General features: G+C 38.9%; 2 protein-coding genes across 2 annotated transcripts; both read right to left on the bottom strand.

Moving 5' to 3' along the window:
- Nucleotides 1-4456: 4456 nt before the first annotated feature.
- Nucleotides 4457-5572, bottom strand: LOC122668415 (probable mediator of RNA polymerase II transcription subunit 26b). The gene has a single exon (XM_043864982.1). It carries the CDS (start codon nt 5570-5572, stop codon nt 4457-4459), a length of 1116 nt encoding a protein of 371 aa, XP_043720917.1.
- A 2442-nt stretch (nt 5573-8014) lies between these two features.
- LOC122669111 (conserved oligomeric Golgi complex subunit 1-like) lies at nt 8015-11193 on the bottom strand. Its single transcript, XM_043865787.1, has 3 exons — nt 10855-11193; nt 9849-10027; nt 8015-8193 (listed from the first exon to the last, which is right to left on the bottom strand). Exons 1-3 carry the CDS (start codon nt 10896-10898, stop codon nt 8183-8185), a joined length of 234 nt encoding a protein of 77 aa, XP_043721722.1. The 5' UTR covers nt 10899-11193; the 3' UTR covers nt 8015-8182.
- Between the last annotated feature and the right edge of the window lie 864 nt (nt 11194-12057).

Raw genomic sequence — 12057 nt, 5'->3', positions numbered from 1 at the left:
TGATATTCTATTATTTCTGTTGAATTTGTTGCTATTCTAATTAGCTTTGATTGTTAGTCTAAAATTATCTCCACTCAGATCACAGCATTTGGCCCTTAGTATCCTCCTGAGCTTCATCAGTTCCCCTCATTATCTCCTTAGTTCATCAGAATTTGACCTGTGAGACTTAATTTATTGGGACAAAATTTCTCCGGCTTCCTTCACTGGCCCCCATCACCACCAGATTACCCTTTTACTCGTATATGCATATGGCCATTTTGCCTTCTAGTATCCTTAATTTAGTGCATCCATATCTTCTTTCCATTTTAATTTTGGTTTTTGCAGCAGGCTAGTGGCTTCATGGTTCTCTTCCTCCTTAAGCTTTTTCTTTCCATCATCATCCACTAATAAGACAATAAACTTTTGCAAACATTTACTGTATACTGGAGCAAGTTCAAAGAAGCAGAATGCTTAAGTTTCTCCTAATTCCTCTTGTTCATAAAAGCAGGGGAACCAAAATAACGAAAAAATGATCAGTTCGAGTTTTTTTTACACAGTTTTCAATTGTTTATGTTGCCCCATATGGTGTGTGGTACTTCTGGCTCTTTATAAGAAGCAAAAACATCAAGAAGTTCACATTTTAGTGGGTTTCTTTCTTTTCAATGACTTTCACTCACTTGCAATGACATCAAGACTACAAAAACAGAAATATAGGAAACATATTGCATCTTCTTACATGACAAACCAAAGTAAAGAGGAAGTTTAATATGGTATCCAGTCAGGTTTCCAGATTGCAAAAATCAGACATAATCATGTAAAGTCAACCCCAAAACCTGAATCTCTATTTTCCTCTGGAATGGATCATAGTAAATTCACAACAACCACAACCTAACATAGAAACCTGGTCAACCAAGTGGATTAATTAATCTTCATAACAGCAAACAATTTTGATGAAGATGCTGTGATTGTCCAGTGATGGATTGAAGCTATAGTTGTTATAGTGCCCAAAATTTCTCTACCTGAATCAATGCAATTCCCAGCCGTTTGGATTTCTACAAAACAAACAGAGGTTAGAAGGAGAAATTAGGGTCAAGCATGTTAGGGTATCAAATATCTTCAAGTGAGAGGTCACAATTTGAACCTATTAGCTGGGTCCTAGCTAGGATAGTATTCTAGTCTCATTCAGTTCTGCTCCAGCCAAATTAACAATAAAACCATTGCCTGGGAAATAAGAATAACCTCCCTGAATGTATTAAATCATTCAAAACTTCCTTCATGTTGAAACATCTTATTAAACCATTAGGTGATGGCAGATAAAATAGTCAACTCCTCACCCTATACATGAGAACTGTCCTCATGTTCTGTTTAAAGGTATGGATTACTGCCAATAACACTTAAATAGCAAATGTAACCTTTTTAAAACAAAAGGCAAGAAGTAAACCAAGTGAACTGAAATCAAAGTAAACTGATATCAGAGTGAAGAAAACTAATGCTGCCACAAAGCTTGAACAAAACATATAAGTTTGTAACTGGAATTCGGACCTTGTTCAAGAAGACTATGCAGTAATCAAAGGAACAATACTCAGGCACACACATTACCATAAACGCATTAACATGTAGAGAACTTCAAAATCCTAACAGTCTGTACACTCCTCCACGGTTGATCCTGAAAATCTCGGCAATAATCTTATTGTTCTAATGTGGATTAAGGTGTTTCACACAACATCTGCAATGAAATTTTCACAAGAAACATACAAAAACACAAGTGTCAGTGTCCACATCAGACACAGGGTCTACAAGAACTCCTATATCATATTCAATTTTGATGATTAATAAGAGATCAATCCTCCTTCTTAACCAACTGTAGCTGGAAGCTTACCTGGTTATTGAGCATCATTCTAGTCCGCCCCAGGGTTTCAATTGTCAATTCAAATACTCAAGTTAAAATCTAGAAGATAGGCAGAGAAGTAACATACAGAAAGAAACCTGCAGAACAGAGCAGTTTAAATTAGAGAACTAATTCTTCACAAACATAGGATCAATAGACATTAACATATAATCTAATAAGCATTTTTATATACATTCTTGATTGTTCACAACCAATCAGGGGTTTTGTAGAGTTCACTCATACATTCTTGATTGTTCACAACCAATCAGGGGTTTTGTAGAGTTCACTCTCAGCACAGGATTTTCCATTACAAATTTACAATTGTGGACTGACAAAACTAAATTCCAAGAATGAAATCCTAGGGAAAAAAAGGGGGGAGGTTAAAGAAAAAAGGTGATAAGGGTGTGGGAAGGGGATGAAATTTTCTGATATCATGGTGATAGATAAACATACACTCAGCAGAAACAATTTAAAAACTGAAGAAGATGCTCAATAATCTATCACTGGCTTGGTCCACGAGCTTGCAACCTCTTCCTTCCAAATTCTACCTGCAAAAACAATAAGCTAAAATCTCCACCTAAAACCTGTGTAACAGAACCTCATATTACCAACCAGAATCAGAAGAGAAGACAAGAAAATGGTGGAAAGGGGGACTGTCTAGAGAGCTTAGATCAATACTCAGCAGTCCCCCCCCCCCCCCCAATGTCTTATTTATATCCAACAGATTACATAACTCAAGACTCCTATTTGTAATGGGAATCTTAGATAAAGTCTAAATACAACTTCAGGACTAAATTAGAAACTAATCTAAAGACTGACTAGGACTCCGAAACCCTAACAGATTCAAATCTCAATAGAGGAGAAATCCCTATCGAGTTACACTTCAATATACCAACAACAACAACAACAAACTCAGCCTTATCCCAACTTAATAGGGGTCGGCTACATGAATCCAAACAAAAAGTAGGGATAAAAGAGTTAAATAAAAAAAATAAAAAGATAGTAAGGGGAAGTAGGCACAGCTCAACACATCAAGAGACAATCAGCTAAATGGGGTCTGCAACATGAATCCTTGCTCTCCAATAGGCTTTGTCCAAGGTCATACTTGGTACAAGACCTAGGCCATGCATGCCCTTCCTCACCACTTCCCCTATTGTCATTTTAGGTTTGCCCCTAGCTCTTTTAGCTCCTTCAATCGGAATCATATCACTCCTCCTTACTGGGGCCTCCTTAGGTCTCAGTAAAGCTTGTCATTGATTGGAGCAACTCCCAAATCCTCTCTTCTATGTTCATTCCGCACTTTACTTAACACTTCAATATACCACTCAGTACTAATATTTAACAACTTGAAATGCATCAAAAAATGACAGAACAAAAAAAAAAAAAAACTGAGCATCACTCAACTATCCATATGCGTTACCACTATCTTCACCCTGTCATTGGCAACAAGGGTTCCACCAGTTACATTTTCAGGGAGATATGGACTACAAACGCGGACTTCATTCATTACCACAATGACAGTCTGGTCCCAGTGAACCAGAAGCCTAATCAGAGCACAGGGATCATTCAACAAGAATATATGCATTTGAAAGCAAGGATATGATGTTATTTTATAGACAATGACATAAAGAATATTTCAAACCACCTTGGGGCCTATCCCCAAGGGTCAGCTAGTTGGAAAAGACCAACTCCTCATCCTCTATCCCCCCTCTATTAAAGCTCTCCAATTCCAAAAAAAGAATATTTTCATAGTTAATGTTAACTCCGCATACTTTTGGCATCATAAATCTAAGAGAAGACCCAATGATTTATTGTGAAGTAAAGTTGTGAGATCTTAATGCAGTAACATCCAGAGCTAAAACTTAACACATAGTTCATGGGGCAAGAAGCTTGTGAGGAAGAAAGTCTAGATAGAGGAACTGGGTCATAAAAGGGTTAAAAGAGTAACTAAATAACCTGTTTTCTCTATGTTGTAATGGATGGGCAAAGGTAAGGGAAGAAAAACAAAGAAAAAATATGTCAAATGCCTTTCGAACTATGATTTCATTAGTCTTGGCTCCCTGTGAATCTGCTGCATTCCTATTTTAAAAAAGGTAATTCCTTTATTACAACCATATTTAATAACTGAATCTCTGTTTTCCTCTGGGATGGATCGTAGTAAATTCACAACAACCACGACCTAACATAGAAACCTAGTCAACCAAAAGGATTAATCTTCATAACAGCAAACAATTTTGATGAAAATGCTGTGATTGTCCAATGATGGATTGATTCCAAATCCCTATCTATAAATTGAACAAACTAATATTTGAGTTGAATTGAATGAGGTATAGGAGATAGAAACAGAAAATATTCTACTAAGATCAAATTGTGGTTCTGTACAATTACAGAAATCTTTGCAGTGAGTGTATGCAAATAGCCTATAAAGGGAATACAAAATTGAACAGCATTTGCCTAAGCAAGCCACTGCTCGTAATTGAGCTAATACAGCAACAATCTGAGGAGACCTATTACTATTATTATCAAACTAAGAACTCTTTAAATTTTGCAGTTGCAATGAAACCTTCAAAATAGAAGAAGGAAGTCAAACTAAACAGAAATGAGTCCATTATTCCCAAAACTTTTACAGTTGCAGAACCCTTGATTGGGAAGATCCTTCAACTCCATGACTCGTGCCCGGCGTTGTTTCTTGGCATTCTCGGCCCTTTGATACCCTTCTTTTAGCTTCCGCTTTGTAACCTCCATTTTAGCTTTTAGTCTTTCTTCTTCTTCTTCAATGAGTACATCAGAGGCTGAGGAACCCTTAACTACATCCTTCGTTACTGCTGATGTTAATGCCGAGGTTGCTGCTTCGGATGCAACCAACCACTCATCCACCCTTCTTCTCCACTCAGTGATGAGATACATTGCAATGTCACGAACTCTCTTCGAGCTGTGCTTCGTCAGACCTTTCACAGATATTCCAATCTGGGTTTCCTTCAATGTATCCACAGAAACTGCCATCAACTGAAGCCTCCTTAGACTTTCTAATAATGCCACTTCAGAATGATCAAAGTTTGCTTTAATAACTTCTGTGATTCTCAGAAGCTCCTCAAGGATCATAATGTCTCCTCCACGGTTGATCCTGAAAATCTCTGCAATAATCTTATTGTTCTGTTCTGCGTTCTCCTCAGGAAATGCCTCTGTATCATCACTTCCACCGTCACTCCCACAAAACCCATCCTCGTTTCTTTTCAGTCTTTCTTCTTCATCAATAAGTATTACATCAGAGGCTGAAGAAACCGTAACTACCTCCTTCGTTGCTGCTGCTGTTGCTGCTTCGGATGCAATCAACCACTCATCCACCTTTCTCCTCCACTTAGTGATGAGATACCTTGCAAGCTCACAAACTCTCTTCGAGTTGTGCTTCGTCAAACTTTTCACGGACATCCCAATCATGGTTTCCTTCAATGTATTGAAAGAAACTGCTATCAACACAAGCCTCCTTAGAAGTTCCAGTAATACCACTTCAGATTGATTAAAGTTTGCTTCAATAATTGCTTTGATTCTCAGAATCTCCTCAACGATCATAATGTCTCCTCCACGGTTAATCTTGAAAACCTCTGCAAGAATCTTTTCAGAGAATCTCTCTGTACCATCACCGCCGTAACTCCGAAAGAACCTATCCCTCTTTCTCTTCATGACAGCAGAACCCTCAATCACCATGTCTCTTTCTCTTCAATCAGAATCTTGTATAAAGAAGTTGAAGAACGGACGAAGAAAAAAAAGGCGCGCAACTTTCTTTCCAACCTGTTTTAGGCTTTCAAACTATGTTCTTAAGAGTTAAGTTTCTAATTCCTCACACATATACCAACGGTAATCAGACCCTGTTTCTAATTCCTTACATACCTACAAACGGTAGGAATCAGATCCACGTAAGCTTTCTAATTCCTTACACAGCTACCGTTTTGCCCGGAAAATTAGAGTTGGGCTCACGTTCACGTACGTGAGCGTAGGAGAACAGCTCCCAGCTGTACAGATGGAATCCGTCTATGTGGGTCCCACAAAGTGGATTCCATCTGAACAGCTGGGAGCCGTTCTCGTACACTCATGTACGTGAATGTGACCTGGACTTGATTATCAATTTGGATCCTCTATGGCGCACTGCCCGTCCTGCCTCATATTGCATAGACACTGGGCTGCGTGCAATGACCGCCTTACCCCTGCCCGAGTGCCTTGCCCGAGTAGGGGTAAGGCGGTCATTGCGCGAGGCCCTATGTCTGTGCAGTACAAAGCAGGACGGGCATTGCACCGTAAGGGATCTGGATCCGAAAGTTATCTCCTCCAGTTCCCTGCTCGGCCCAGTTCTCCAGTGCCTCTAATAAGGGGTGGACCCCACCTGGGGCAGAGTGTTTTGGCAAGGGTAGGGTGGTCATTGCCCCCCCCCTTGTTAGGGGCACTGGGGAATTTGGCAAGGCAGGAAACTGGAGAGGATAAAGATCCCGTTTTACCCACACATGGTAAGTGTAGAGTGGCTTCTTTGCAACGAATGCGGATTACTAATTTTGTAATTGTGGTAAACAGAAATATAGGCTATTTACCACTTACTAGGTGAGGGAACATGTTGTCAAAGACTAAGAGTCATAAAAATACCTTTAGGCTCCTGTTTTGCTAATGGGTCTTTTTAGGTATCACTATGTCCAGCGAAGTATAATACTTCTCTTTTTGCCACTTGAGAGTACATGGTTAGTCCATGTGATAGAGGACCCCACATGAATCGTTATCCCCTCCAATTCACTGCCCCTCCAATTCGTCTAATTCCTCACATGGGGGCAGAAATGACCACCCTACCCCCTGTCCGAAAACACTGCCCAAGGTGGGGTCCACTCCCCCTATTAGAGGAATTGGAGGAATTGGAGGTGCCCACGAATTGGAGGTGATAATTATTTGACCCCACATAACCTCAATGGAATAATTATCACCTCCAATTCGCGGGCACCTCTAATTCCTCTAATAGGGGGGAGTGGACCCCACCTTGGGCAGTGTTTTTGGGCAGGGGTAGGGTGGTCATTTCTGCCCCCATGTGACGAATTGGAGGATTTGGAGGGGGCAGCAAATTGGAGGGGATAACGATTCCACCTCAATGACCAAAATTGTGTCCAAGGTAAGCAAGGAAAGTTACTCAAAACTCTAATTCAAAGTTTTATTCAAACTCCCAAAGTACCATCAAAGAGAAATGAAAATAAGATATAAAATGACATCTTTTGTAATTTTAGCTGTTTCATAGCAAGCAATTTGGTTGGACCCAATGGAGAGAGTGGGAAGGAGAGGGCAGGGGATCATTTACACAGGGATTGGAGAGAGACAGACTCAGGCTGGGATATGCTGCAACATCCAATTAAGTCTTTCAGGGCATTTCTCAAATACCTCTCATACAGAACATCATTTTGACCTACTCTATCGCTGCCTAGGACATAGATATGCAAACTATTCCCTCTCACATGGGTTTTTATAACTGTTTTCTCTCTCCTATCCTGACCGTGTGGGTCTATATGGATTATATCACTATCCGTGTTGCCATTGGTGTGGCATGGGAGATTCCCCCAGACTGGTGTTTTGGAGAACCCTTCCCTTATTATAAATGACAAAGGTGCAACAAAATTTCTTCAAAAGGTTGATGTTGAAGGAGAAAACTCATTAAACTAACAAAAGATGACTAAACAAAAGATAGTAACTAAATAACCACTTTCTCTATGTTGTAAAGGATGGCAAAGGTAAGGGAAGAAAAATAAAGAAAACAAAAATATGTCAAATGCCTTTCAAACTATGATTTCATTAGTCTTAGCTCCCTATGAATCTGCTGCATTCTTGTTTCATTACCTTTACTAAAACAAGAATGCAGCAGATTCATAGGGAGTTCCATCTGTACAACTGGGAGCTGTTCTCGTACGTTGGAACTCCTTAGAGTGTGCTCTTTGGGACCCATGAACTCCTCTGATCTGGGATTGCATCAGTTAGCCTTCTGACTGACATTGTAGAAGAACTGCTCTTCTTTTGGACATGGTTTTTTAGTGGGCCAAAAAGAGTTAATGACACTACCTATGGTTTGAGAAATAATAATCCTCCTAATTCTTCAGCAAATTGCATGATATGAGATTTCCTGTTTTACAATCAAGGGTCAGGTCTTCCAGCTGTAAAAAGATAAAAGGCAAGCAGCTAGGACAGGTAGAATATCTCCAAATGTTGACATGGCAGCGGCTGATCTGTCCTTCAGCTTGCCAACTTGCCCATCAGCAAGCATGCATGGAGCTCAGTTTCAATGTGCTCTCCCCAAATCTAGAACCAACCTGCAATTACAAGTAATATTACTGATTGGACCTTCAAAAAGTTCTACAAGAAAATAGTTCCTTGAACTTAGGAAATGGGAAAATATAGAACCTAATTTGTAGTGACAAATATGCAAAGGTTATATTAACTGTCACAGCTCAAAATGTTTGTGATGATAGAACAAAATAACTTATTTTCTCTCTATTGATAGATTTGTTTAATGGCTTTACAATAGCTTCATTTAAAATTTGTTATATTCTATTAGTTACTAGCTTGTGTAGTGATATTTAGTGCAATTACATCAAATAAGTGAATGAATGTGTCTCCAAATCATTGTCCCAAGGTTTCTAACTATATTCATATTTTCAAACACATGCAAGCCAGTATTATAAACCTTTAATTTTGTGGCTCAGATTGTAAAGGTTTTCAGAGAAACATTTAGCAGCACTGATTTCGGAAGATAATATTTTACACTTAGTTCTTAATACTGAAGTGCGAATAGTTCCTTTTGTTAAGGACTTTCTTAGCAGCCTTGCATGGTATATCTAGGTGGTTATTTTGGGTATCCTTCACCATGAATAACATTCTTGTATTAAAAAACCAAAACAAAATCATTGCCACTGAAAAACTCCAACTCCCAGGAGGCAAAAAAAGCTCTTCCCCAAAAGCAGGATTTGAAGACTGAAAATTGGGGTTTCCACCACAAGAAGTGTAAATCACCACCCATCTGATAAGGTGTGGATCAGCTGCATTTCTAGCACCCTTGTCCACATCAAACCAGGAACCAACTCAAACCAACAATTAACAGCTCTGATTTTCTTGAATTTTATTTAATATTTTCAGACAAATGAGATTGTTTTTCTGTATGCTTCAGGTTGTGGTTGTGTTTGTCCTGTCATGGGATTATACATATGTATTGGGTCTTGTGTATGTGTCAATCAAAACATTATTTCTTTGGGAGGTGAGAAATTGACCCTTTTGCCAAATGGCAGAGGTCTACAAGGCTGAAAATTGCACATTAAATAAAAAAAGGGCAAAAACAACCCAAAGGATGAAACCCTTTTCAGTTTCCAACTCAGTTGACATGTATAAAAATTGACTACATGAATCCAACAAGCCTGTTGGTCCTTAGACAGGTTACAAAGCCTAGAATTGCCAGATCATCAATTAACAATAAGCCAAAAGTTTAAACGTATTAGATCATTTCAGCTACTCAATAATGCAAATTTCAAAATTTCTGAACTAAAAATATTATTAGGAAAGGGCGGGGGAAATAATATTTCCCCCATAGATCAAAACAATTTCTCCATAAGCAGTGGTGTCCTGCCACTGATTTGACCATTCTGATCATTGGATATGTAGGTTAGGCTCTGGATTGGTCATGTATCAAATTTCAAAGCACATCTTAACATATGGCTTTATCATACGGTGAGCTTTCCCTTGTATTTTCACCTATCCAACTAATTTTTAAATTCTGGACTGGATAAACCTTCACAAAGCTTTATTTCTCCATGTGGCATTAACTTTTGGCCAAAACCTAAACCATGAGGAGACATTTTGGTGCCAAGGCCTGTTAGTAGAGGCTATCTCCATGGACAAGGAGAGAATCCACACACATGCACACACAAAGACAACCTACTGACAAAAATTTAGAAAAAAAAAGTAGGGCCTTTACCTGCATGAAAGATTTCAAAAATGGTGCAAGCAACCCCAAAACTCGAGTTATCATCAAAATCAAGCTTTGGAGAGAATTTGCCATTTGAAATTGTCTTCCAAGAGCTTTGGGAAGAATTATCATCTGAGGTCATTGGAAGAGATGATTTAGATGTCCCTCTTGACGACAGTGCTGGTGCGCTGAAAAACCATCATGAGTAAAACAAACAATTAGAAACCATTAAGCAGCATGAAGAATCTAGGAGTAGTAACACATAAGATAGCTCAGAATCTTCAAGACAGTGATGCCAAACCGATAAGCATCAATCCAACCAATATGACTGAACAAATGATTATCAAAAAGCTGTAATATCAGGAGATTTCAAGAATTAAAAAATATATATAATAGAAGAAAAGATGAAAGCAGGTGCAGAGTTTCCACTGCAATAGTGAAGAAATATCATCTAGGAAATGAAATGATTAGAAGGTATAGGAAACAGAAAAGAAGGGCAGCCAAAGGTTTAAAATGTAAATAAGAAGTAGGAAGGACATTGAGAAAGAAAAAGGACTCCCAGTCTGGAGGAGCAAAGAATCACCAATATCATCAAACATCCTCACCCGAGGAAAAAACAACAAAAAAAACAGAAACAAAAAGTAAGAAAAACACAAAAGAATGGCTTACAATTACTTTAAAATGTAAATAAGAAGCAGGAAGTACATTGAGAAGGAAAAAGGACTCCCAGTCTGGAGAAGCAAAGAATCACCAATATCATCTAACATCCTCACCCGGGGAAAAAAACAGAAAAAAAAAATAAAAGAGGGTGCAAGAACCAAGCATTGCATTTCATCAACTTGAGAGGTTAATTTGAGTTTCTAGCAAGATTCAGCACAATGATAGAATTTTGGCACTCGATTAAGGGCCAAAAAGAGGTTGGTAGACGACATTTCGAAACAGCAGATATCTAAGAGAAAATGCAATAACGAAGTGAAATTGTTTAAGTTTATCTCAAAGAAATAAGAACATTAACCTGATTGGAAGGTACTTGAAGCATGGAACTCTGGAACATCTCATTATGTTTGTTTCGGTAGAGGAAGACTTCTGCAGTGTACCAGAATACACCCGATTAAGTTGTACAAAAAACCCAAAAAGAACAGCAGGTCTTAGGTAAGACCGCTTCACATTCTTCCAAAGGTATGGCTCATACCTGCAGCATGTCCAGATCAGAAACTAAGGATGTACTAAATGAGGTAAATAATTTCTCCCCACTCAGAGGTTAGAAAAGTGATAAATAGAGAAACCAAAGGGGGGGGGGGGGAATTCAGTTTCCCTATCCTCAAACACACCTCCATTGGGAGATGAGTCCACTGCCTAGTGGATCATATATCACTAAATTGATCAGAATTATCCCAGTATGACAAGATAGTGGAATCAATCCCATCAAATGAACTTGCCAAGAATGTCAATGTGGTGGTAAAACAACAGTTTTTTTGATGAAAAATAAAAACTACTATTAATAAAGAGGAAGGTTCACATCAGTTTTAGCCCCAGAGGGGGATGGAACATCAAAAGAGGTCAGAGAATTATCCTTAAGTAAACTAGCTAGCCCACCAAAAAACGAGCTACTCCTGGGCATATACACAAGATTACATGATTGATCAGAGTCCAAAATGTTCAAGATTAGAGGGGTCAAAATAAGCGGCCACGGCTGTGAACTAGGCTGAGGGAGAATAGAGAGAATATCACGAGAAGAGCACCAAATCTCTTCCAGACAGAAGTGGTGAGAAGTAGCTTCCTGAACACCGTTCCATATTGCCATCAGTTCTGGCTCCAACATATGATGTGCTTCCATTCTTCCAGCTTCCGACAAAACAACCACTCCATGGTAGATAATCAAAAAAGCCCAAGCTGAACCTCCTACTCCTGGGGAGAAAGATCCTGCACAAAACAAAACAGTAGAAGCTGAGCACTCCATGGGAGAGGACAAAAAGCACCTAGGAGAGGGCGAGGGTTGCACTAAATTTCTGGTAATAGGGGGAGAAATATTGAGATCTTTGAGCCATTTGTAAATACAATTCATGATCCGGTAAGGTTCAAGTTTTCTTCCCTGGAAACACTGTTTATTTCTAGCATCCCATATAAAATAACATGTAATAATAAAAATAGAGAAAAACCAGGTAAGTGTTTGCTTATTAAACATCTTGTTAGAAAAGAAAGAGACACAAAGTGATTG

This window comes from Telopea speciosissima, chromosome 7 (genome assembly GCF_018873765.1).
Source record: "Telopea speciosissima isolate NSW1024214 ecotype Mountain lineage chromosome 7, Tspe_v1, whole genome shotgun sequence".
In the NCBI taxonomy this organism is placed as follows: domain Eukaryota; kingdom Viridiplantae; phylum Streptophyta; class Magnoliopsida; order Proteales; family Proteaceae; genus Telopea; species Telopea speciosissima.
Note: the sequence above shows the minus strand (reverse complement) of the source record. Positions and strands in the feature narration are given on the sequence as shown.

Excerpts from the sequence above, each read along its gene's own strand:
- LOC122668415 (XM_043864982.1), bottom strand. The coding sequence starts at position 5,572 with ATGGTGATTGAGGGTTCTGCTGTCATGAAGAGAAAGAGGGATAGGTTC.
- LOC122669111 (XM_043865787.1), bottom strand. The coding sequence starts at position 10,898 with ATGAGATGTTCCAGAGTTCCATGCTTCAAGTACCTTCCAATCAG. Across the intron at positions 10,028-10,854 it reads TTCAAGTACCTTCCAATCAG|CGCACCAGCACTGTCGTCAA; the intron begins GTTAATGTTCTT and ends ATGGTTTTTCAG.